General features: G+C 34.6%; 1 protein-coding gene and 1 long non-coding RNA gene across 7 annotated transcripts in view; one reads left to right on the forward strand and one right to left on the reverse strand.

Moving 5' to 3' along the window:
• The window catches only part of LOC105237430, a 193,542-nt gene extending 175,443 nt beyond the window's left edge, over window positions 1-18,099 (reverse strand). For 2 of the 4 annotated variants that reach the window (XR_002142575.2, XR_004624166.1), the window contains exon 1: window positions 17,947-18,099. This is a non-coding gene — a long non-coding RNA (uncharacterized LOC105237430). Of the gene's footprint in view, window positions 1-120; window positions 2,269-17,946 lie in introns of those variants that run through there. The other 2 variants (XR_004624167.1, XR_004624165.1) reach the window with 2 other exon arrangements.
• A 120-nt stretch (window positions 18,100-18,219) lies between these two features.
• FAM174A (family with sequence similarity 174 member A) overlaps window positions 18,220-27,790 on the forward strand; it is a 38,775-nt gene continuing 29,204 nt past the window's right edge. For all 3 annotated transcript variants that reach the window (XR_004624168.1, XM_011224372.3, XM_002918759.4), the window contains exon 1: window positions 18,220-18,859. Coding sequence is in view for 2 of the 3 variants with exons in the window: in XM_011224372.3 (XP_011222674.1) it covers window positions 18,420-18,859 (440 nt within the window). In the remaining variant the exon portion in view is untranslated. The remainder of the gene's footprint in view (window positions 18,860-27,790) is intronic.

Below are 27,790 nucleotides of genomic sequence, written 5' to 3' on the forward strand. Positions count from 1 at the left end.
CCTGCTTTTGTGCATTCTCTAGTTAAAGCAATGAATTTAACAGAAAAGCGTATTGCTAATCAGAAGGTGAAGCAGTGTTCTTAATGGGAGGAACTGAACAGCATAGCAGAGCAATCACACCTTTGAGTTGCTACATTCTTCATTCTCATCAAAGTTCCCATTTATCCTTCTGGGATCCACGAAATAGTTTAGCTCTTTGAGGACTTATGAATTCTTCTTTGATGTTTTCCTGAAAAGTTTTCTATCCTTCAAGACAGAAGAGCGAATTAAGTTAGCCCCAAGGTGAACCTACACTCTAGGCTGAAAATTCAGTCTATTCTTTATTCAATCTTAATTAGGCTAGTAGAAGTGGTGTAGTCTAGAATGATAATAAGGTGTGTGGCTTACTATTGTATACGAGAGGGTTTTATAAACTGTAACCTTGCTTTAAGCTTTCCTCTTTAAACAGGATTTTTTAATAGGACACACATTCTTCAATGTATTATTCAGTACACCAATGTATACAGTTTTAGAATAGACTCTCAATCAAGGAGAATTGAACAAGCAACAAGTATTTTTGGGCTAAGCTTTACTGCTCAGAGTGACTACTTACATGGAACAAATGTAGTTCAAACATCAGCCTGTCTCTTCATTCATTTTAAGAGAGAGGCTCTTTTTTTCCCTTATTGATTTTTCTCTGCTCATTACGGATCATTTCATCTCCCTTTGATTTGTTTCTCTTACCGATTTGGTACTTCTTGTAGGTGCTTCACTTCTCACTAATGGCAATTGCTGGCAATTAACCAAATATGACATGACTACTGAATCAAAACTTTTTACATCATTATAGCTCGATACTGGTAAATGCAGTTTTATATGCTCCAACTTAGCTCTTCCAATAGTATTAAAAAATGTAGAGGTTACCAAGGAAAAAATCATAATAAAAATGTCCAACAATAAAATCATAGTTTAGATCTCTCCTGATACTATAAGGTAAAATAATTTTGCTTATCTAGAATTAACTAAAGAAGAAGATTCCACAAACATCCCTGTACTTAATGAACATCTATGTTCATTCACTGGGATTTTTATTCTACTTGGTAACAGAACTGCAAAAATTAAATTAGTACTATATGGTAACTATTTGGCCATTGAATAAATAAACCAAAGAAAACACAGATTTTTTTTTTTCTCTTTTAGATACTGCATTTGATAAACCCAACTTTCTCTAAGTCAGTAATTGCCAACTTAGTCCATCTTGTCAGTATGGAGTGGCAGAAAACAGATTAGATCTACTGTTTTCTAACCTATTTCTATGGTTTATCAGAGTTACCGACTCTTCATTTTTTCCCAAAGTTTGCATTTGCAATGTAACATTCTATAGAATATGTGCCCGTACCAGAAAAGGGAAATACATTCCTTTGTGAAATGTGCATATTTTGGAAACATGGAGAGTCAGATATAGGAGGGATGAGGCGTAAGAGATGGTAAGAGGGAAGAAGCTAAAACAAAATCTAAAAAATCAAAGAGTATTGTGTGATTTTTGCCATACTTATGAGAGCCCTAGAAATGATATATATTATACATCTTATAACAGGACACACTAATGGAAACTGTAGAAAATAAAAGATGCAGAGCTGTGTGTTAAGATTTGAATTCTTATTTGAATACAGACCTTTTTCTTTTTCTACTTGAGCATGTAAGTACATGATCATTTATATGAATGATGTAAGTCAACACCTTCTTATTGACTTCTTTTCTCATTCTCCTCACTGGTTTTGCTGTACTTTCCTACTCTCCCTGAATCCCTAGTCTGCAAACATGTTCAGTCCTGTCCACTCCTTCCGGAAAACGGACAAAACGATCAACGTATTTCAGCTTCCACTTCCTTCTTCTTCTTTGACATAGACTCTCAAGAGTAATCTACACCCACTTTTTTCACTTTTCTGCCTCTCAGCGAGTCTTGAATTCACTGCACTGTATTTCTTCCTCTACCACTCCACTGAAACTACATGAATTTGATTCCTGGGTTGTGAAATACACCTCACTTTTCACCTGCCTTGATTTCATCGTGATATCTGTCTTCCTAGATATTCTCTCCCCTTTTAGCTTAACTATTTTGATTTTCCTTCTTAATACTTAAAATTATTTATCTTGTGGCTTAGCATTAGTTTTTCATCTGCTTTCTTGTCCACAGATGACCTGTTAATGGTTTTACACAGTCCCTTTCATGATATCCAGTATATAAAATTATTTCTCCAGTATTAAACTTTCTCCTGAATGCAAAGCTCATTTTAGTTGATCTACTAAACTCTGAACATCTGTGTAGTTCTCCAATAGAAATCCCCAAGTGTATTATGTACAAAAATAGTAATATTAATTATTATATTATGACAGAAATAGTAATATATTTCATATACAATATTTGTTTTAATTTCTGTAATAATCCCTTCAAAGGAATTACTCTATGTGTTTTATCATGAATGAAACAAGAAAGATTAAGTAATGTGTACGATGTCAAAAACCAGTAAGGGCAAGTGCAGTGATTTGAAATTCACTATTTCACTTGCATTTGATTGCTAAATTCTACTGCTTCCCAAAATAAATTTTATGTAGAATGAAACCTGATTTTCCATCTTGTTTCAAACTCAGTGAATGGCTGCAGCATCCAACAATCATTCATACCTGAAATCTAAGAGATAATTCTGACCACACATCTCCAATAACACCCACATGTAATTTATATATGAATTTTAATAAATTGGTGCCAAAAACGTCTTTATATAATTTTTTTTGTCCCTACCTTTGTTCAGACTTTTATCTCAGCTCTAAGTCATTTTCTGCTCATTATCTGAGTTATTCTTAAACTTAAGACTTTTCATATCATTCCCTTGAACAAAAGCTTTCAATTATTCTAATTGCATGCAGGATAAAGTTCATACTCCCAATCCTCTCACTTGCATACCCATTATCATTTCTAGTTAGATCCTTTGCCACTCAGTCCTGTGCCCTTTTAGATTTAGATTCACTCTATCATTGTTTGGTGTGTGAACATGCCAGTCATCTCATATCTTCTCTTATTCTTTTGCTAAGTTCTTCCTTCTGTCCTTATTTCCTTCCCTGACACCAGTTCATCTCTATTCATTACTGATATATTTGGATTTGAATAAGTTGGCTATATATGTATCTTCCAAAATAAACTGACAAGTTTTCAGGGCAAGAGTCAGCTATTCATTTTCACAATTCCCCTCTTTTTCCCCTTGAGACTTCATTGTCTAGAATTTCTTGGACATAAAAGCTCAGACTGAAATAGTTGTTTTACAGCTATAGTGGGATAATAAGAGAAAGTTTCAACATTCATATATGAAGTTTTGAGATCCTAGGAAAAGTAAAAAAGTGAGAATAATCATAACAAATTTAAAAAAAATTACAATGTGACAATGATATATGCAAAAATATACTATTTGGACTTAACATTTCAGATTAGTTATAACATGGAATTGATCATCAAACATTTTTGAAATTGAAAAATAGGAAAACAGATTATACCTAATGGAGATCAGAAAAGCATCACATTTCTTAAAATCTATACCTGCATTTTTTTTTTTTTTTTTTTTTTTTTTTTTTTTTTTTTTTTTTTTGAGAGAGAGAGGGAAAGAAAGAACGTGAGTAGGGGGAGAGTCAAAGGGAGAGGGAGAGAGAATCCTGAGCAGGCTCCAGGCTCAGTGCAGAGCCCAATGAGGGGCTCTATCTCAGGACAGTGAGACCATGACCTGAGCCAAAATCAAGAGTCTGATGCTTAACCGACTAAGTCACCCATGCGCCCCACTATAAATGTTTTTAAAATTAAGGATACCTCTACAAAAATACAAACCTGACACAAAAACATTCCAATGTTGCAGGGTTAAAATGGAATGAACAAGAGTCTTATTTTAGCAAAATACATAAAAAACAACAAAAAAAAGAACCCATAAGAATCCTAATAACATAGAATGTAAAATCAACCAAGAAAATAAGAGCTTATTATAGTAAGTGTAAATTAAGATTAAAACTCTTTTACATATTAAAGAAAAAAGGAAAGTAAAATGGAACTATAAGTAGTTTTACACTAGAAAAACTAAAACTAAGCAAATAAATAACACATAGGCAAAAATATAAGATAAAAGCAAATAAAAATATTTTAAGATGGCAATTTTATATTAAATGACACAGTACTCAGGAAAAATGTCATATATTGTATTAATGGGACAAATGTAAATCTTTTGCAATGAGAAATCAGTAAAATTATGAGCATTTATAAACACTCATTCCTTTAATGTAGAAGCAAAATATATAAAACAAGAGTATTAGAAACAAAGATTGTCACCTTCCTCCCTTCCAACACAGGTTAATGTTAGGAGACAGTAACTTATTTACCTCAGAATTTAATAGCTTGAGGAGTCAGAGGAATGATACAAGAGATTTGGATATCATCCTCAATATTCCTAGAATTTTATACCATAACCTGTATATTCTTTTTAAATTTACAAATATTACTTATAAAATCAATTATGTCTTTTCCACAAAGAAAATCTCAGTAAAATTTTCAAATAGTTAGTATAAAGGCAATATTCCCTAACTTTGATGCAATCAAATCTATTTTTTGAATTAATATAAAACAGGAAATTAAAAAAAAAAGTCAATCTTCTAAGTAATTTTTCCTAAAAGGGGAAACTAAATTTTAATTAATTTAAAATTAAAACTGAAATTAATACTGAAGAAAATATTACACACATGGAATACTATAGGATTCAGCCAAAGCTGTACACAGTAAAAAATATGGATCTTAACTTTTTTTATTAGAAAGAAGATATTGAAAATGAATTATGCACTTAACATAGATAAAAAGTAGTAAAATATATCAAATGAATTTAGATAGATATTAAAGTGTATTTTGTTTCAACTAATATTTTTTAGTTTTGGTTTTATGTAAATTCAAGTTAGTTAACATATAGTGTATTATTAATTTTGGGGAGAATTTAGATTCCCTAGTTGCATATAACACCAAGTGCTCATTATATCAAGTGTCTTCTTTACTGCCCATCACTCTGTTATTCCATTCCCCCACCCACCTCCCCTCCAGCAACCATGTTTGTTCCCTATAGTTAAGAGTCCCTTAATGGTTTGTCTCCATCTTTGCTTTTATCCTATTTTATTGTTCCTTCCCTTCTTAAAAGTAAAACCCTCAAAAAAGTTTGTATTTGGTCCCACTTGTTTATTTTCATTTTTGTTGCCTGTCCTTTTGATGTCATATCCGTAAAACCACTGCCAAGACCAACGTCATGAAGCTTTTCCTTTCTGTTTTCTCTTAGGAGTTTTACAGTTTCATGTTTTATGTTTAAGTATTTAATCTATTTTGAGTTGATTTTTGTGTATTGTGTAAAATAGGGGTCCAGTTTCATTCTTTTACATGTGTATATTCAGTTTTCCCAGCACCACTTGTTGAAGAGACTACCCTTCTTTCCTTGTGTATTTTTGGCACCTCTGCCAAAGATCAAGTGACTATATATGTGTGGATTTATTTCTAGGTTCTCTATTCTGTTGTATTAGTCTGTATGTCTGTCTTTATGTCAGTACTATACTGTTTTGATTAACGTAACTTAATATATTTTGAAATCAGGAAATATGATGCTTCTAGCTTCGTTCTTTTTCAAGATCAATTTAGCTATTTGAGATCTTTTGTGGTTCCATATGAATTGTAGAACTGTTTTTTCTAAATCCCACTTTGGGATTTTAATTATATTGAATTTAATAGCTTCTGCAAAGAAATAATCAAGATTGAAAAGGTATCTATTGTTTGGGAAAAAATATTTTAAAATTATATATCTGGTAAGGGGTTAATCTCCAAAATATATAAACTCCTACAATTCAATTACCAAAAGGTAATAACCTTAATAAAAAATGTGCTAAAGATTTGAAGAGACATTTTTTTCCAAAGAAGATATACAAATGACCAAAAGATATATGAAAAACTGTTCATTGTCACTAATAATCAAAGAAATCCAAATCAAAACCACATTGAGATATCACCTTACACCGGTCAGAATAGCTATTACCAAAAACAAACAAACAAAAAACAAAAGACAAATGTTGTTGAGGATGTGGAGAATTTGGAAGCCTTACACACTGTTAGGAATGCAAAATGGTGCAGTTACTATGGAAAACAGTAGAAGGTTCCTTAAAAATTAAAAAAATATATATAACTATCATATGATCTAGCAATATCACTTCTGAATACTCCAAAAAATTCAAGTCAGGAGCTTAAAGAGATTTTAGCACTCCTATGTTACAGCACTAATCACAATAGCTAAGATGTGGAAACCATAAATGTTAATGGATAGATGAATAACTTTAAAAAAATGTGGCATTTGCACACAATGGAATACTATTTGGACTTAAAAAAAGGCATTACTGTAATCTGTGTCAACACAGATGAACCTGGAGAACATAAAGCTAAGTGAAATAAGCCAGACACAGAAAGATCAATATTGCATGATTCTACTTATATGAGATATCTAAAACAGTCAGATGCATAAAATCAAAGATGAGAATGGTGGTTACCAGGAGCTCAGGGGGATTAGGAAATGTGGAGCAATTAATCAAAAGGTATACAGTTTTAGTTAAATAAAATGAACAAGCTCTAGAGATCTGTTGTACAACACGGTGCCTATACTCAGTGATAATTTATGTACACTTAAGATTTGTTAAGATTTATCATCTTAATACATGTATATATCATGTTAAGTGTTCTTATTACATTAAAAAAAAAGTTAGCATGATTAGTAAGACTAAGCTGGAATTTTAAAATGACCAACAGAACAAACTTCTAGTGAGCCTGATAAAGGAAAAAATCAGAGAGAATTAAAAAATAAACATTATCAGTTAGAATACAAATATAATGACAGATAAAAATATGATGAAAAATTATGATGAAACAAAAGGATATTGTTAAATTTAGAAATATTTTTATAGGAAACATATGGTAGCAGAAACTATCAGAGCCGATTGAAAAATGTAAGAAAGCTAAATAAACCAAATTCTTTAAAACAAATGGAAAAGCAAGTTAATTATCTACCTTGTCTTTTATTCTATGTTATTTAAAATATTTATGAGCACAGATTTTTAAAAAATTTGCTCTCCAATTTATTTTAGAAATCTAACTACACCCTGACACCTAACATTGATGAACAGCACAAAAACAGAAAATCATACTCATTTCATTTATAAAGGTGCAACGGATTTGTACTTTACAAGAGAATTAGGTTCCAAAACCTAAGGTGAAAAGCTGTTTAATAATTTAAAGTACTCCCTAAAAGTCCTTTAACTACTCATAAAAACATATTATGTTGTTCCATGTTTGAAAAACAAGTCAATACTACTCTGTAAATACACCAGATTACAACAGATTAAATATTCACTTTGCATTTAGGAGCCCCATTGGTTCAAAAGTACATACATTTAAACACTAGAATAAAAAGTCATCTTAGAAGTCTTCCAACAAGGAGAGGCAGACAGGAATGGAGTTTATCTGAACAGAGAGATTACTGTCTTCCTACATCATTCTATTTCAGAGGATGTATGCATTGGGTTGAAGGACAGAAAGAAGTGTACCTCCTAGTTAAGATTTACTATCTAGCAATTTTGGATTTGAAGGAAACTTACTTATCGTGATAAAACTATGCCCAGAAAACAAATGTACACTCTGTGTATTTACAAGTAAAACACTAGAACCAATTCCATTTAAGTGAGGTGGGGGGGGAGGGAAGATAAGGATGTCTACTAACATCACTAGAATCCCAGAATTTGACATTGTATTAGAGGTCATAATTGGAGCACTATATCAACTGAAATAAATGTTTAACCTTTAAAAATAATGAGGCAACTTTTCATTATTTCCAAAAATATAATACTTAATTAGAAAAATAAAATTACACTAAGAAAAAATACTATTAGATGTTCTAGGAGAGTTTAGTGAAGTTCCAGGCAAATACTGATATATCTTTCATGTACTAAATCTTTGAAAGTGAAAAAATAATTCAAATTTACAATAATAGCAAAAACTATAAAACACATAGGCATAAACCAAACAAGAAATGTGTAAACCTATAAAATAAACTGCAAATCTTTGATTAAATATATAAAAGTTAAGGGAAATATATATTATACTTTTAGATGAAAACATTCTATATCATAAAAACAAACTGATTCAATAGTAAATGCCAAACTCAATAAAATTCTCAGAGGGTTTTTTTGGGGAGGGAACAACAAATTTATTCGACAGCTTATCTGAATGAGTAAATGTTCTAGAATACCTAGGAGATTTCTGAAAAGGAAAAAAATTAAAATAAAGCTGAAATATTTTTTAAGTATGGTATTAATGCAATAATGGACAAAGATGTCAAAAGAAGCAAGGGAGGAGTTAAGAAAAAAATAAAACATAGAAGGGAAATTTGTATATGAAAAGGAGAAAATTTCACTTCAACAGCAAAAAAATAATAGGGGGATAATTCCAGTCTTATGCCACAATGAAAAATAAACTATAAATGACTGAGCAATTTAAAATTTTATATAAAACATAACGTATTAGAAAAAATATTTTTTAATGTGCCTAAGACTTTTCTAACCATGATATGAACAAGATGCTGTAGAAGATAGATTTGACATTAAAACTGTAAATTTCTGTATACTACCAGAACTATAAACAAAATTAAAAGAAGTGACACAAGGAACAAATATTTTCAACATATATAAAGGAGTTAATATCCATGATACATATAGAGTTCCCACAAGTCATAGTGGAACAGGCTATTTTAGAAATCTAGAAACAATTTTCACACAAAGTGCAAAGACGAAAGTACAAGAATGCTTATGACTGCAGTGCTTCTAATAAGAAAATATTAGAAACCCTCCACATGTTCACCTGTCAGAGAATTTACATATATTTATCATAGTGAGAGTGTTTTATAGCATAAGTTTTATAAAAGATCAGCTTATTTCATATCCTTTCCAAAACTTCATAAATGTTAATCTCTTTAATTTTAGCTATTTTGGTGGCTATACAGGATTACCTCATTATTATTTCAACATGCGTATCTTTTGTAACTATGGGGGTGAGCACTTTTTCATATGCTTATTGGTTAGATTGGGTATTCTCTTTTGTCAAGAGCCTATTCAAGTTTTGCTCATTTTTCCAGGTTATCTTTTTCTTATAGATTTATAGGAGCTCTATATATTTAGATATGAATTCCTTGATGAAAGTATGTATTGAAATATTTTCTTTCAGAGCAAAACTTGTTTTTTCACTCTCTCAGTGGTGTCTTTTCATAACAGAAGTTCTTAGATGTAATGAACACCAACATCAACAAATATTAACACCAACATCAACAGAAGTGAGCACATATCCACAGACTGACATGTGCAAAAATGGTCATATTAGCTTTATTCATAACAGTCAAATTTAGAAACCATTCAGATGTCCATCAGCAAGAGAATGAATTAAATTATAAACAATACAATGGTGCACAATAAAAAAGAAATTACAGCTACCTGCAACAACACAGATCAATCTCACAACCATGTCTACTCTAATAGCACAGATAGAGACCTATACTCAAGGACAGTGACGGATTGAACAAAGACAGAAAAAAATGCATACCATATGATCCCATTTATGTGAAATTCAACAATAGGAAAATTAGTCAGTGGTAAGAGAAGCCAGAATAGTGTTTATCAGTGGTTTTCACCTAGGAGTGTTTTTGTCCCCAGGGGACATGTGCTAGTGGTTGTCACCGCAAGGGGAAGGAGTGCTACTGCCATCTAGGATTAAAGGGCAGGGATGCTGCCTATATAGACACTGTCCTTCATTTTCTTATTTTTTCTGCCTTGGACAGATACCTAAGAAGCAAGGGTGAATAATTAATTTAATCCATTAATGTCTACAAAGCAAGCATCAAAATTGGGAATGGAAAGAAGGAAGGGAGAAAGAAAAACTCTAAAACAAGGCAGAACTAAAACTCTTGTTCCATAATATTTAAAGGGAATATAGGCATTGATCAGAAGGGAGAATAGAATGAGGCAAGAGTCCATTTTTTTATGCTTAGTATTTCTGCTTCATTCTTCCCAATAACTTTTTGTTTCTCCTTTATGCTACCAATATTATCTGTTTTCTAAGGATATTTATTACACTTAAATTACTGAAATAGTTTCTTTATTAATTCTGGTTTGTTTCGGCTGCTACTGCCTATCTTTCATAGTTGTGTTCTTCAGTTTTCTGGTTAATTTTCTCTGTAAACTGTGGGAGTTGGAGAAAAATCTAGGGATGCATTAACTCTGGCCACTCCAGATCCTTTGAATGATATGGAATGCCCAAGGCAGAGGGTGACTGTGGTATCTCTGCATTCAAGCACCTCTATTTGCTATCCCATCAAAATGTCCCCTAATGGTTAGCAAATATCTTTATAGCTCTTACAGGGCACTACTCTTCCAGGAGACCACTATATAAATTGGTTCTTAAATGGACTGTGGTTCTTAAAATGGACTGTACTTTATAATAACCTGGGATGCTTTACAAAATACGTGTCAGTCCCAGTCCCAGAGAATCTCACTTATTTGGTTTTTTTTGGCCCTCACATCAGAATTTTTTTAAATTCCCTACATGATTCTAATGTGTAGCCAAGATTGAAAGTAATTTTATAATCAGAAGATTCAATATACAGAAAATAACTCATCTTATCAATCTGTTGTAATCTTTTCCTAGTAGCTTCCTGTAGTGGTTCTTAAACTACAGCATGCTTCCAGATCATGTAGTAAGCTTGTAAAATTACAGATTGCTGGGCTCAGCCCAAAGTCCCTTATTCAATAGCTAAAACTGGCACCTGAGAACTTTCATTTCTAACAAGTCTCCAGGTGATGCTGATGCTAGGGGCTCCACTCTCTAAGAGAACAACTGTCCTACCATTGATTATTTATACTTACCCCTAACTTATAAAAAGAACATTAGTATGTTGCTGGTAATTACTTTATCACTTTCTAAATAAAATTATTTAAGACAGTAAATACGGCATGAACATAAGGTAAAAATAATTTAAAGTTTATAGAATTAAATTTTTTGTTTAAGAAAATGACTTGAAACTTTGGGGTACTTATGGAATTAAGTAGAAAAATCCTAGAATGTTGAAAAACTCACATTGGAAGTTACTGTTCTGACCTGAAAATTTGGAAAGTATAAATAAAATTAATGTATTCGTCTTTGTAGTGATCTTGAAGTTTTTCTATATTTTCTTAGTACTTGAAAATACACACATGAACACATCATTTCCTCATAAACCTCAATGAAAAATAATTTTAAATAGGCTATAATAATCATAGCAGAGATTAAGCTATTGGATTTTGATTTATTGCCTGTATTATATAAATCAAACAAAATAAGCATTTTGGAGAATGTTTTGTGAGGAATATACCTGAAACAACACATAGTGAGAGTTTTTTAAATGATCTTGAAGATGTAGGGTAATTGTTATTTGTCCTGTTACATCATAACTCTCTAATAATGCTAAACCATAAATTGACTTAAGCAATTGGTAAGTTCAGATCATATAACATGTTTGTGTGATGTCCTTTAACACTGCATATTGCTTTTCAGAGCTAAAAGCTAAAAAAATGCTAATGAATGTTAAATATTCTAGATGTGACTACTGTGACCTCACCTAATGATTTATTTATGTTTTTTAAGCTTTGTAAAGCAGAAGCTTCAAAGCTACAACCTATAAACCTTTCACTTTCCAAAGGGAATTCTGACATAAGTCAGCCTTACACAAAAGCCTTGTTTGTAAGTACATGCATGGCATTACGCTGCTAACAATCATGTGTTTCAAGGAAGCTGTCCAAAAATGAAAATGAAGACTACAGAGCTAACACAACCATTTTACTGAATCTAAATTTAGTGGGCTAGAAACTTGAAATATTTTTCCCTGTTCTTTGCCTTCAACTAGCCTCTATCAAGTCTCTTTTTCTCCACTTTTCTCCTTAAGAACATCTTTAAGTCCCTAGTAGGACAAAAGGGATATTGTCCTTTAAATAAACTGCAAGGAGTATTTTGGTCTCCATGTGTTCGCAGATTTCCTTAGAACACAGAAAGGCCTCCTTGTCCCCAGTTTTTGTTCCTAGTTACCAATTTCCAGGTACAGGAAGGACCTATTCACCATCCTGTTATGCCAGTTTTGGAAAACGAAGCATGTCAATCTCAGAGCACAAAATTCTAATGCCTTTCTTTTCTTTTTTTTCTTTTCTTTCCTTCTTTCTTTCTTTCCTTCTTTCTTTCTTTCCTTCTTTCTTTCTTTCTCTCTTTTTACTGCAAATCTTTTAGATTCAAATATTTTTCTGAAATACATCTGTTTAAAGTTCAAAGTCAATTGCTCTTAAATACATGAACTGATCATCATGCACAGTTTAAAATATTATTTAGAAAAATACAAAATAAAATTTTAGATCTATTAGAATGGAAGCATTACAGAGCTGCATAATTAAGGTGTCTGAATCTCCCACATCACCATCAGAGTTATCAAGATTCTCTATCCTAAAAAGCAGAAAGAAAAAAATAGGAAAAAAAAAAGAACTTCATTTATCTTAATTGGTTGCTTTCACCAAATCTATGCTCTTCTGTACAGCCATCTTAACGATAGAAACTTAAATGGTATATTTGACTTTAAACACAATATAATGAACTTTCGGAAGAGGTGTGGATGACCTCAGTACATTAACATAGGGCACAGATAGTGTACGCTCCTATTTACAATTTGAAGAGTTAAAATGATAAAAGTTGAGTAAGAGATTAAGTTAACTAAAGGCTAATAAGGGAAAATACACTATAGGAAAAAAGGTTTTTTTTATTTTTATTTTTTTAAGATTTTATTTATTTATTTGACAGAGAGAGAGACAGCCAGCAAGAGAGAGAACACAGGCAGGGGGAGTGGGAGAGGAAGAAGCAGGCTCCTAGCAGAGGAGCCTGATGTGGGGCTGGATCCCAGAACGCAGGGATCACGCCCTGAGCCGAAGGCAGACGCTTAACAACTGAGCCACCCAGGCGCCCCAGGAAAAATGTTTTAAATTAGATTCTGAGGGAGGAAGAAGCCCAGGGAAAAAATTAAAGATGGTGTACTCTCTTTGGAGAGTATGCAAAGGGGAAGCGTACATCAGCATTGACACAATAATTTTGAGGTGAGAGGAAGGTTTAGACTAAAATCTCTTATTCTCTCAGGTTGACCATTAACAATTTATTTCCCTGGTGTCTCTCCCAGGTTTCAGCAGTGTTACTTCTAAAATCAAATTCTTTCTTTTCCTGAACATGTTGGGGGATGGAGGTTGGGGAGAATGAGAGTACCTTGAATATGACAGATTCACGAATGCAAAGGGGACGTGGGGTTGTTTGGGGCTCACTGGTTGTTCCCAAGCTTTTGAGACCCAAGAAGACTAATGTCCCAATGTCTGCTCTAGAATTTCTCTCCATGTTAGCATGAAAAAGGATTTTTTAGCTTATTAGAGAAACAGGAAACTTACACTATGTATATTTCTTAAACTAATATATCTGCTTGTCCCTTAATAACTCAATTTTTAAATGAACATTTAAAAATGCAAATCAGTTAATAATAGACTATTTCACCATTTCTTATATCCTTTTGTGATAAGCAATTTTCTTCATAGGCATTCTGATTTCAACAGAGTGGGCTAAAATCTAATTCTGAAATTCTCCTAATGTATCTACTAGACATATACCTTTACTTTTAACAAAAGACTACTCTCTGGTGACCAGAGAAGAATGTCTAATACCTGCTTTAATTTGAACAGGCTAAGAATCTGCAGTTTGCAGACACTTATCTCTCTGTCACTTCAAAGTATAAATCTGCAAAATTCTTTTCCAGAATAAATTTAAATTTCCCAGACCTCATTACCACTCTTCAATAATATAGTATTCCTCAGAACGACATTTCACCACTAGGTTGTACAAAGATCTTTCAAACCATTCCGTGCTACAAAAACAAAACAAAGCAAAAACCAAAAAACAACAAAAATCTTAGTAGTTTTCACAGATTCAAATATTTTGAAACCCTAGCTTAACTTGAAGCTGCACTGAATCTCACAGGCATTCTTGTATGAATCTTACTTCAATAGCTTATCTTTCAATTTAAAACTCTTTAAGAGCAGAGAATTTTAGAAACATTAAAATCTCACTCATATAACACTACCCCATTTTGGTAGGAGTACTTTGTGAGGACAATAGTTTTGTGTAAAGTGATATAAAAAGACCCTGACTTGTCAGTACATAATACAGAAGAGCTCTGCACAATTAGACATTCTTGTTTTACCTATTTGAGGGAACTGTTTAAGGATAAATTTATGTTAGACATATGGAATTCGGATATAATCAAGTAAAATTAAGATCATGAATTCTTGCACTTACTATTTTTATAGCATTGGTGATTTTCTACCCTTACCATATGTAAGCTCATATATTGTTTTTACTGTTTTTCTTTACAAAGCCTGGCAGAGAAGTTAGATATGCCAATTTGTGTCCAACAAAAACCAGTAATGCAGGTGAGGTTAACTAGTGTAGATTATATCACATGGAATAGTTTTGTGTTATTTAGTCCTATGGATGAAGAGATTTAAAAATGCATTTTGCTTACTGAGGGCAATTACTTAATATTGGTAAAATTTTAACCCAATGTTATACAACGGCATCTGTATTTCATTTGCCTGAAAATATCTTTATTTCATCATAGTTTTTGGAAGGTAATTTTACCACTATGTAATTCAAAATTAACAGTTTTTTAAAAAAATTTCTTTTAGCACCTTGAAGATGCATTGCATTGTTTTCTGGTCTCTATTGTTTGTATTGAAATGCATGCCTTCATTTCTATCATTTTTTTTCTATGTAATGCATTTTTTTCTATAACTCTTTTCAAGATTTTCTATTTTGGACACTGATATTTGTGACTGCCTATCTGACTGTGATATGCGTAAATGTAGTTTTCTTTTTATTTACTTTACTTACTGCTCTCTGATCTTCCTGGCACTGTAAAGTGAGTTTTCTGCCGTCATTTTTAAAAAATATTTTATTGCCTCACTATATTCTGATTTTACTTTTGGAACTCCAATGTATGTATATTAAACTGCATAATATTGTCCCATGAGGTCATGAGGTTCTGTTCATTTTTCTTGAATCTTTGTATCTCTGTTCCTGAGACTATAATTTCTGTGTCGCAAGTCCCTCTAAACCGGAGGGGTTCAATCTCCAAACTCTGTTTCCTCTAAGAATCTTATTAGCGCTTGGTTTTAAAGCTTTTTAAAGTGGGTCAAGAGTGGGCCTTTCTCTGGGTGTGGACTTTATCACACAGCAGTTGTTCAGCCTGATTTCCATGTTGTTAGAAGGTGTTAAGGTCTATTCAGGATGTCTGGGTCAAAATTCCAAAGTCCCCAGAACTCTTTGTCTTATTATCTCTGTTCTGCTCTCACCTCTACAGTAATCACTCTCTTAATAAGACTTGAGTGGCCATGTCTATGGTTGTCTAGCCCAGCTCTCAGCCAAGGACTTATAGGAAACCCCCATATGAACTGCATGACCTCTATAGACTCCTTTTCTTAATCTCCTGCCCCATAGATTCCAACCACTTCGAATGTCCAGAACTCTCACCTCTGCCTCCTTAGATGAGAGAGAGACTTCCATATTCTGACTGAATTTCAAGTCACTGCACTGGAGCTGGGAAATTTTCCCTAAGCAGAGGTCCAGAGCAACTGTGGGCTCACCTATTTCTTTCCTCTCAGGTACCATAGCCCATTTGTGTGGCCATTTTCTTTTAATATTTAATTCTAACATCAGTTCATGTTCCTCCTTTGTTATGCAGTGCCTACCCCAATAGCATCACCCTCTTATTCTTGAATTGTGGCCCTTTAGCTGTCTGACATGCCAATTCTGCCTTAATATACCAGCTTTCAGTAAATTCTCTTGGCCTCCTGGTTACATAATCAGTTGATATTCTCTTTTCTGGACTACTGAACTCTATTTCCTTTTGGATTTCAGGATATAGACAGTCTCCTGATATAGAAGTTTCTGCCCCTTAAAATGTAAGACATTCTTTGTGTCAGATATGACTATGAATGACTATTAGAGTTGAACCATCCTCCTACCTTTTCTCATCCTTAATGGACAAGCAAGGGGATTTTGACACCAGGGAACACTTATTGAACCTTATTTACTATTAGACTGAACTAAAATGAAATGCCTATCAATATAAATTTCCTCTTTTTCTTTGCTAACAAATAGAATTTAGCTAGAGACTGGAATATGTCCATCTAAATATTAAAATTCCCAGATTCCTGCAAGCCAGAAGTGGCCATGTAACACTTCCCTCCAATAAAATGCATGTCAGGGGCATAAGGCAGGACTTTTGGGTAACCAGTTGTTAGAAAAAAAAAAAAAAGACACACATGGCTCCCATCTCCTTTCCACTCACCCACTCTGTTTCATGAAGTTCTGATCTTAGACTTGAAAAGAACGTTACCCAGAAAGCATGAGATCTCAGAAGAATGAAGTACCTGGAGTAAAAATGAGCTAAATCTGTGGCCTACAACCAAGCCTATACAAAGTCAGCTTATTGACATAAGTCAATCTCAGCTTTATCAAAGATGTGAGAAATCAATGCTTATTTGCTATATGCCACTGAAATCTTTTTGGTATTTGTTTGGTATTTATTAATGAAAAAGATGTTAGGAACATGGATAATTTGACAACATCTGGATGCAGGTGGCAAGGGAAAGGAAAGAGATCTTTAAACTACTTAGTGCAAATGAAAATCACTCTGAGAGCTGAGCAAAAATGCATAGATAGTCCTTGTCCCCATTCCCAAAAATTCTAGCTCAGAGTGGCCTAGAATCTACAGTTTAAACATACTATATTTCTGATTCTGATTCAGGTAGCTGAGAGTCACATTTGGAGAAAAATTAGAATATCATATACTCTAATCATCTGGAAGCATTAGTTTGGCTTTGCTATTTCAATTATTTAGCACTTTGTACGTCCCAGTTACTGGCAAGGATTGATACAGATGGTAAACCAATGGTAAAGGATGACTCCAAGATTTCCCGCTTAAGCATCTGAGAGAAGAATAATGCCATCAATGAAGATGAAATACACAGTGGTGAAATGACATATTGTAAGGAAGGAATGATGATGCGTTTTGGTTTTTGATGTGTTTATATTGGACTTTTTGAAAGATAGAGGGGAGCATTAAATACCAACCGTCTTCCATCTATGGCTCTGAAGAAAGTTGTGAATAAGAGAGATAGGAAATCCAAACAGCCATTTTATTACTGATAAAGGCCAGGCTGGAAGCTAAAATTAGGGTGTGTCACTAATACTCTTCCTCACACCGTAACCCAGCATTAAGATGCCTAGTCTCTGCAATTTTACCAGGCAGGAGCAATTGCACTACTCTGCATTACTCATTACTCATTACTTCCAGCTAAAGCATAAAGCAGCTAAAAGACATTATCCCGTCTACGCTAACTACAATAGCGCGTTACTAAAGTTTTACTATAGACCTTGCGCTTGTCATTTATAACACAGACTTCAGAATTCAGAATGAGTGCAATTACTTATTGTACTATCTCTATTTGAACGTAAGTGCTGTAAGAGCAAGGATCACATCTTAAATTTGTCTACTGTCAGATACTCATAATTCAGCACATTGCTAAGCAAGGAGTAGAAATTCTAATCAACGTGTTGAAAGAATAAGTTTTTAAAAAACAAATGATGGGTTTCTATCTCAGAAGGGCAGAGAACGAACTTACAATCAGAAGTTTCTAAAGTAAATGCTCTAAGGAAAGGGAGGTCAGGGTCTTAGAGGCAGTCAGAAAGAGGTCCATAATTTGTACCTGAGCTGAGGGAAAGTCAAGCCCGTCTTGACCAATGATTAGCTGCGTTTCTGCAGTTTTGCACCAAGGAACTCAATTATGAGCCTCTATTCTCTCACGGTTCCCTAAGCAGAGGCGCTGTTCACTTTACACAACCTCCTTTTGTTTACTTTCCTCCTCTGACCAAACCGCAGAGCTTCTCCGCGGGCGCGTGCGCAGAGGACCATACGCTCCTGACGTCATTGAACGCGCCTGCCCCTACTTGTTAGCAACCTAAAGCGTCCGTAGTATCACTGGCTGTTGAGATGTACGAACTTCCGGTTGTCCTGGCGGCTGTCGCTGCCGCTGCCGCTGCCCCTGCCACCTGCCAGGGCCGGGCCTCGGTTCAGGATTTGGTCACTTCATCTCCGTTCTCCACTGTGCCCATGGTTCCTCCTGGAGCCAGGGCGGCGGGCCCGGCGGCTCCGGAGTGGTGAGAGGGCGGTCCGGGGACGATGAAAGTCCCGCACTGCAGCTGCTGTTTTAGCCACCTCTTGGCCTCCGCCCTCCTGCTACTGCTATTGCTGCCAGGTTTGGGAGGGCCTTTGGCTTCGTTGCTGCAGGCGGCCGAGGCCGCACCTGACCCTGGGCCTCCGGACCGCGGGCTGCGGACCCTGCCGCCCCCGCCCTCCGGCCCCTCCGCCGCCCAGTCTCTGGGAGGCGCTCCGGCAGAAGCCGCAGGGCCGCGGGGCGCAGAGGGCGGCAATGGCAGTAGCACCCGGGCGGGGCTTTCAGCAGATGACTCCGGAGGAAAGGCCGGGGAAGAAGACTCAGTGGGTGGGAGCCTTGCTGTGAGCCCCAACCCCGGCGACAAGCCTATGACCCAGCGGGCCCTGACCGTGTTGATGGTGGTGAGCGGCGCGGTGCTGGTGTACTTCGTCGTCAGGACAGTCAGGTGAGGCGAAGCTTCCATGAGCTTCCCCTGCAGGCCTGAGATGGGCTGCCTGGTGACCTAGCAAGCCAATTTCTGTGACCTGGCGTTGCACCTGCTTGTCCCCATTATCAGGCACGGTTGTCTGCCTGAGTGCAATTGTGATGTTTGTCTTTAAAAGCCTGTGGTACCGTTGGAAGAAGTTAAACCACCGAGTAATTACGCTCTTTCATTTATAAATTATAAGTTAATACCTCACCTCCAAACCTCTCCACCTTGGTCAAAGGGCACACTTTCCTTGAAGACGAAGTAATCTTATATTGACAACACTATCTTCTAATACTTCTCTCTTTCTACTCGATATATTGTTATGTACTTTGTCATTTTGCCTATCAGAATGTAAGCCTCCTAAGGACAGGATTCCTCTTAGTAGCATCTGTGAGTCCTAGGGTTCTTTATAAAATATTCTCTTATTAGGAAATTAGTATTATTTGGATTAATAGTAGTGCAGAGACACCTTATGAATATTTTACTTTATAAAATTTAAAAAAATATAAAATTTTATAAAATTTAGAAGAAAAGTTATTCCTTACCAGCATTTTTTCATATTGGTCTTTAATCTGCCATTTACATAATTAGATTATAATATATGAAGTTTCCTACATTTCACTGTTTTTGACCTGGAAAAGTAACAGTTTTGTATGGTTCAGTCTATGCCGGGTACCCCATTAATCGGAAAGATTTAGTACTCATTTTGCATGGCACAAAGTATTTCAATGCAAAATGTTAACATGGAAAACCTATGCAGCAAAAGAAAAAAATGTCAAATATATTCAGTTTTAGTATTGGAACAAATATTTAACACCTAACAAAACTAAAATCTGACTTCAAATTTACAAAATTTTGATTTTGTAAATGGATAAATTTGATATTTCACTTATCAAAAAAGCCTTTCTAAAATGAATTCATCTATAAATTAGTTCTAAGTCATTCAAAAGTACAAATTTACAAAATAAATCATTTTGAGACTATTACAACAGAATGCTAGATTATCTTTAAATTTCAGATTTGGAACATATATGATGACTTAAATTTTTTCACCTTACCTGTGAGGAAAGTGACTCAGAGAAATAAAGTGATTTATCTGGTGTCCCATGGGGTCTAATATCTATGATTATAAATTCCATTGTTTTTTTGAATGTTTTTCCCTCTTTTTTCCCCTTAACAAGAAATCTAGGTCTGACATATGCTCAACCTTTGGATTAAGTAGACCAGATCATTATGTTATTTAAGTAGCAGGTTATGAATACAAGTAGATGATTGATTGCCACTTATTATTCTACTTAATGCTGTATAAAGTAGAAAAGGAATGATATAATCAGATTAGTGGCATTTATTATTATCAGTCACCTTCATTTGATACTTCTTTTATTACTGAAGTAAAATTGTTTTATTGCATCAATTGTGATATTTGAATATTCCATGTAATAAGATTGACTTGGAAGAAATCTATAATAAGATTATAAGGTTGAAAACCTATAATAAGGTTATTATTTAAGTGGCTTAGATGGTGACTATCTTTCTGAAGAACTGACACATAGAGCCAAGACGTCACTATTTGAAGGATTCAGCCAAGAAAAAAGCTGAGGGAGCACTGTCTAAGTAGTTTTTACCTCTTGTGGAATTTTGGTGTAGTATAAAAAAAAAAATAAGCACTAGTATTTGAGAAGATTATTAAAATGCTCCTCCCTTTTCCAGGTTTGTATGTATGTGAACCTGGATTTTCTTTATATATTTCAACCAAACAACATATTGCAAATGATTGAATACAGGAGAAAATATGAACCCCTAGCTGTTTTCCTTTTTCTATGTGGTTCTGTTTGCTTAAGCCAGACATTAAAGGGATTTGCAAAAATCTATCAGTGCCATTTTCACCTTTTTTAGTTTTCTTTTTAACAAGTATATTTTTCATTAAAAGGTATGTTAACATGTAATAGATTTATTATTTTAAATGATAAATATTATAAAGTTTCTTAGGTTTAATATATTAAGTATTGATAATGTGTAGTCCACGTAAACATGAACTGAATAATTTTTAAAAATGTAAAGGAATCCCAAGACCAAAACATTTGAGAACCACTGGTGTAAACAGCATTATCTGAGCTAGATACTATTGGTTCACAAAGCCAGCAAATCCAGGGCCACTTTCTGTTAAAGGGTAAGTGAGAACATGTTCATGAGGTGTTAAAGACATAGCCACCAAGCTGAGACTTTCTTCTTGTTATAAAGATTAGAAGAAAATTGAAGCAGAAATTATTTTTCGCACTGTTATTTAATGCTATCTGTATAGTACCTTCAAAGAGCCAGAGTACCCTGAGTATTATTTTTCTTATACTTGTAAATTATGGGTCTGATGATAACTTTTTTGGGATGAGCCTTATCTTTTCATTTTGTTTCTACCTAATTTATAATCTTATATATAAATGTTTATTGCCATTGATTTTCTGTCTTCATTTCTGTAAAGCTTGGAAGGGTACACTCTTCAGTATGATTCCATTGGATGACTCACTAACATATTGTATGTTAAGAGCCAAGTTCTGAACTATGGCCAAGAAAAACTGCACCTAATCATTTTAACCAGTATCTGATATATTCATTCATGCATTTTTTTAACCCTCATCTGATACACGAACATTTAGTTCAAGTCCTAAATTTAGTTGGCTACCTGATGTTCCAGGCTTGATCTATGCTAACGGTGTTTGGGCAGTGTTCAGAACTCATATATTTGCTTCAAGATTATGGGATGAAAGCTATTTATTTTGGTGAATGCCCATTTTGGCTCCCTACTTTTAAAGTATGTGTAACAGCACACCAGCATTAGTTTATTTGTGCCAGGGGGAAAGAATGGGAAAAATAATTTCCTTAACTCTTGGGTGGTAACACTGAGAATATTTTATTTGTAAAATACTTAAACTCCATGAAACTTATAAGTTGTTTTGTTTTAATTGAAATCAGTTTTAATGAATATGTGACTGGAAATAATGATAATTCACTTTTGTCTGAAAATATTCCAAAAAACAATTAGATTGACTCAGTAGAAATTGAAAAATATGTACAAGGAAAAGAGTAGGCTTCCTAAGATTAAAATATATAGTCTCTATGAGAAGAGGCTCTTTGTCTCTCTTACTCAGTACTGGATCCTGAGTGCTGAATATCATGTACAACATATGATAGGCACTGAATAAGTAGTTGTCTAATGAATGAGCATTTTTTTTATATTGTTATAGGTAGGTGGTAAAGATTTGAAAATTTAATGGTATTTGCTTCTTATTGATAGAGCAGGGAGGAATGAAGATCTCAATAATACTTAGATTTCCTTCCTCTCTATAGGACATTCTTCTCACAGTAAAATCAGTAAAGCAAGAAAAAAATTACACGGTCATTGTTTTTTTGGAATGAATGTTGATTATTATAAAAGCAATTTCGGTATAAATTTGTGAAGAATAGTCCTTGCCTTAAAAACAAGGAATTATTTATTTTTCATGCCATGGCACTGATGCTTTTTCATTTTGTATTCAATACGGTGTATTAGGAGACCAAGCCTTAGATTCCAGTCCTGACACTTTTTTCCTCTCTGATCATTAGCAAGTCACTTAACCTTTCTAGTGTAGTAACTCCTGATGTAAAATGGGGAAAGAAAGCTATTTTATATAGTGGAGATGAGCCTGAAATTTAGTACACTAGCCTTCATTCAGGCAGTCAGTATTTTTTCAGTTGCTCAGAACTGGGCAGTGGGGATCTAATGTGACATTAGATAGATATTTCTGCCTCCATGGCACTTACAGACTAGAGGAGCAGAGAGACAATAATCAAACAATCATATAGATAATAAAGAATGTACAGGATGCTCTGGAAAAGTGATAGAAGTCAGGTCCTATGGATACTTAGCACCCAGCAAATACACAATATTAATTTAATTTTAATGGTTCCTATACCTATTAGCTAAGACACTAAATTAGTTTTCTTTAAAAGAACCTTACTCTGTAACTGAAACATTATTTTTGATATTTTACTTATCATCATGATAATCTAACATTTGTTAGTTATTTATGTACCAGATACAATGGCACATACTTCATGGGCATTTTCCATTTTAATACCTGCCAAAAAACCTTCAAAATAAATAACACTATTCTTGTACAGGTAAAGAAATTGAGGTTAAATAATTTGTCCAAAGACATATATAGGCCATGGCAGAACTGCACTGAAATCCAGTTGTGTCTGAACTTTTTCAGCATGCCTAGTTACCATACTGCTTCCTGTGATTACTTAAAGTCACCAGTTTAAAGTGATACTGCGCATAAGGATGGCTAGTTTATTTTAGGACAAAAGTCAAGTGAACATTATATGCACAGTACCTTTCTATTTAAAACATAATGGTTTTTTTAATATTAAAAACCTCAAATTTTATTTTTAAAAAGTGAGTTAACCTTAGCATTTATTGATAGTGTATCTGTGCCAACCTGAAATAATTTAGCATTCCACCTAAACTCCCTACTTCCCTTTCCTCCTCCAAAGGTTTTCTTGATTTGCTAGACATAGTCAGGGAGTAGTGATACTTTACAGCAACTTGTATTAATCTGATCATACATATTTCTACCTCAATTCCTCCTGGAGCAATTCATTATTGAATTATGAATGTGGAATTGGTAATGATATCTTTCCCATCTGGTTGCTTAACAAGAATCTCAGTTACGGAATTTATTTTCTTATATTCCCAGAGGACATATGGTTTCAGCACTACTTATAAAATCATAAGACATCAATAGAAATCACTCACTTTAGGCAAAAATAGGGAATACTTTGACTACTTAACATTTATGTATTTACTCACTGCCATTTATTCAGTAAATACGCTTGAGCAATTACAGTGTGCTGGTGGTAGGCCCTGTGGTGAGAATCAGCAGTGCTCAAGATGAGAAAAGCCCCTGCCTTCTTGGAACTTATATTCTGTGTGTTGATACATCCTTGGAAAGTGGATTTTTCTCAGTAAGTATAATTTGTCCTGCTTTTCCATCATTTGTTTAGCTAGGTAGGATATATTGAATGTTTTATATAGAGACTCAGAGTTTGGAAATATATTTAACAAGCATACATTCTTAAAGAATTGATATTCTTTGCACGGATGAAACTTACCTTCCCCAAACGTTTAGTCATAGTTTTAAAATATTATAAAATGCTAATGTGGCTTTGTGGTCGGATGCCAAAATGTCAAGGTATGCCTAGGATCATTGTGAAATGAAGTTGCTGGAGAAGACTCATAGAAACTCTATGAAAACAGAGGCTATTTACTTATTTTTTACCCAGGACTAAGTGCAGTGTTTACACCCAGATATCTAGTAAATGAAGTAGGTTGACCAGACAGAGAAAATAAATGTTTAGGTAGGGAAAATAGTTATTAGGTTTTTCAAAAGAAATAACATCCCTCGTCCATCTTCTGTATACTTTTCCTTTCCTGCTTCCAATACCAAAGGATTAGGTTACTGCTTGTATCACTCACTATTTTGGTTAAACACATGAAGTGCTGGGTAACTTAAAGTAAAGGGGATTTTTTTAATCTCCAAAAGTCAAAAAGTAACTGCAGAATTAGATTTTGGTAATAGATAGGAACTAAAGCTGTTTAGGAGGCAAGAAACCAAAACGGAAGTTTCTTTCCACTGTATAGATATGCAGTGGTTTTCAGTCTCTTTGTCCCTCAGTTTGGGAATTGAATTCCATGGAAGGAGAAATAAATGTGGCCTACCTCTTGGCAGAGATGGTTGCAATCCTAATTATTACCTCACCAGATTGTGTTTATTGTGATAGAGATACTACCAATAAAGGAATATGAATGCAAACCGGAAAAGAATACAGTCACCAAAAACAAGAGCTGTTTACCTCCCTGATCCATCTTTCCTGTGGGTTTCAAGGAGAAATATAAATTTTCATACCCATCTTGCTAGATATTTTTTTTAATCCATTAGTTTAAAGTACAAGTTCCTATGGATGGCTCAAAAAGTGCACTGCAATTCGACCACCAGTCAGTAGTCACTAATCACCTTCAAACTACCAAGCGTTCTTTATTCTACCAGAGGAGTCATTATTCTGAACAGTTTGGCTGCATTTATTACTTATCTTTAATTCTTGAGTTATTTTTGCTGCCTTGACCTCTGTTTCATTATGCTGTCCTGATCCCATTTCAGTGTTCCCTGATGAGAAGTCAGATGCCCTGAATTCTAATCGTAGCTTTACATAAGAGTATACTTGCTGTATATCCTTGGGTGAGTTAAATAGCAGATCTAAGGTTCAGCCCAGGTTTTGTAAAATTGAGAAGATGATAAGATTTACCAGAAAGGATTGTTTAAAGAATCTATACTAAGTACTTAGCACAGTTCCTGGCACATAGTAACTGCTCAATGAATTTTAGTAGTGATAATGACTCTTGTTTTTCTTCTTTCATTACTATTTTCTGATCTCTTCCACTGGTCTTGTCTCTTTTCTCGTATAATAATCTTGGCTTCAGGGAGTGCTTTTAAACCTATCTCTCTACTCTGTTTCTCTCATGTGATAATAGGATTTTCTCTACTTAAGCAGTATTCATCAGGTGTGCAGTTTTGGGAGATAAAAGTAACACGGTTAATTTGTTGGGGGTTTGGGGGCCAGGGCCACCCTTCCCAACCTTTTTCATGTCATGCCACACTTAGAAATTGATACCCATGTGGGGTGAATGCTTGAGACTATTTACCCTGATCTCTGTCCACCTTGGGCCCTGTTAGCCACCCAAGGGCTGAGGGAATTTTTGTTTTGTCAAATCAGTAAATCATTTGCATTTATGGCGCAATGATTGGGGAATGTTTGTAAAATGGTGCTGAATGTGGACTATGCAAAGAAGTGGTTGGAGAAGTTATTGTGTTGGCTACCTTTAAATTCAGTTAAATCATTTCATGATAAGTTTGAGTGACTATTATGTCACTTAATAAACTCTTCCGGGCATCGGGTAAGTTTGAGTGACATAATAGTCTGGGTATGGGAACTTAAAGGATAACTAAGATGTCATATTTTTTCCTCATGGAGCTTATCATCTAGTGGAGGAGTAGCACTGTTTTTTGTGATAAGAAATTGACTTTGAGGAATATGGTGGCAAGAGATTAAGCTAGTTGGGGGAGGCTACTTGGGAATCTCATTGCCATGGACAAGGCTATTTGGACAGTCAGTTAATACAGCAAAAACTATTAAATTTGTATAGAAGGCTGGAATCTTTATTCCTAATCAACATGAATGATCTAAGAACTTTCCCTGTAACTGAATCTATTTTCAGTCGGCCTTTTCTCTTTGGCTATGTTTTGGTCACTCTTAACAGTTTTGGCTATGCCGTCAGGAGAAGTATTGAAGGGGGGGGCGGTGATGTTCATTTAAGAATATAATATTGAAGTATATTCAAATATTAGCAGTGGGGAAAGAGCCAATAGAAGAAGAAATATTGAAATTAAAGGAAAGAAAGGTCCTTGAGAAGACATGGAAAGAAAGAATCTAAATAAAGCCCACGTGGTGGAAATAGCATGGATGAGAGGGGAGAGCATATCCTCCACTGAATGCTTCTTTTTCCCCACCTTTCATTTGCTCCTCTGGTTGTTGCAGTCTGGTTTTCTACTTCTACCATTCTAAGTCTTTTTTTTTTTTTAATTTTTATTTTATTTTTATTTGAGAGAGAAAGAGTGAGAGAGAGAGCATGAGTGGTGGGGACAGGGGCAGAGGGAGAGGGAGAAGCAATGCTGGACTTGATCTCAGGACCCCAGGATCATGACCTGAGCCAAAGGTAGACACTTAACCGACTGAGCCACTCAGGCTCCCCTCTACTTCTGCCATTCTAAAAGTGCCCTTGCAGGAGACAATTAATAACCTTATCACATCAGTTTCATGGACACTTTCTTATCTTTCCTGTAGCAATCAATATTTTATCTCTTCCTTCAGCTTCTGATTTTCTTAACTCTTTCAGTATTTATTCTTCTTGTTATCCATGAACTTTCTCCACAGACTCTTCTTCCTACTGTTAGAGTTTTATTATACCTCTGACCTCCTGGAGAACAGAGTCTGCATTCTTATTCATCTTTGGTCCCTAAAAGCCCCTGCCCTGTTTCTAGGAGATAGAACATTTATTAAATATTTGTGGGGGGAATGACTTTCATCTCTTCTATATTGGGGTCTTCTCTGGGTCCTTTCCTTAACTCTGCGGTTTGACTGCCCATGTATTCTGAATGATCTATCCAAAATTCATTTTTTTAATTACCACCTCTAAGCTGTCGTTTGCCTTCTGATTTTCCATCATGTATGGCGAGCCAACTTTTACTGGATATATGATTCAAACTCAAAAGTTCAAACATGAAACCATCATTTTTGTCCCAACTTTCCCTGCACTGTTCTGTAAAGGTAAATGGTATCACTATATATGTGGTTTCTTGAGCCACCCCAAGTCTCCCTTTTGTTTACCCTCTACATCTGCTCATACAGTTTCATTTTCTAATAGCTCTTGACTACATTACCACTTGGCCAGCTCCATTGATATCACATTCCTTTAGGATCACATCATTTGACTACTGTGTTACCATTCTAAATTGTTTCTTCACCCCTAAGTGTGTCTCTCTTTCAACCTACTCTCCTCACTAAACATCTAGTCTTCCTTCTGAAATGTAATTCTGATCATCCTCTATGCTTACACTTGTGCTTTGTGGCTGTACAATATGGTAGCCAACTAGCTATATGTGACTTTTTAAAAGCTTTAGTAAATTAAATTTAAATTCAGCTTGTTAGATGCACTAGCCACATTTTAAGAGTTCGGTAATCACATGAGTCTACTGGCTGGCTGCCCTATTGGACTGCATAGTATAGAATATTTCCATCATTGCAAAAAGTTCTTTT

Source organism: Ailuropoda melanoleuca, chromosome 3 (assembly GCF_002007445.2).
Source record: "Ailuropoda melanoleuca isolate Jingjing chromosome 3, ASM200744v2, whole genome shotgun sequence".
NCBI classification, from domain to species: domain Eukaryota; kingdom Metazoa; phylum Chordata; class Mammalia; order Carnivora; family Ursidae; genus Ailuropoda; species Ailuropoda melanoleuca.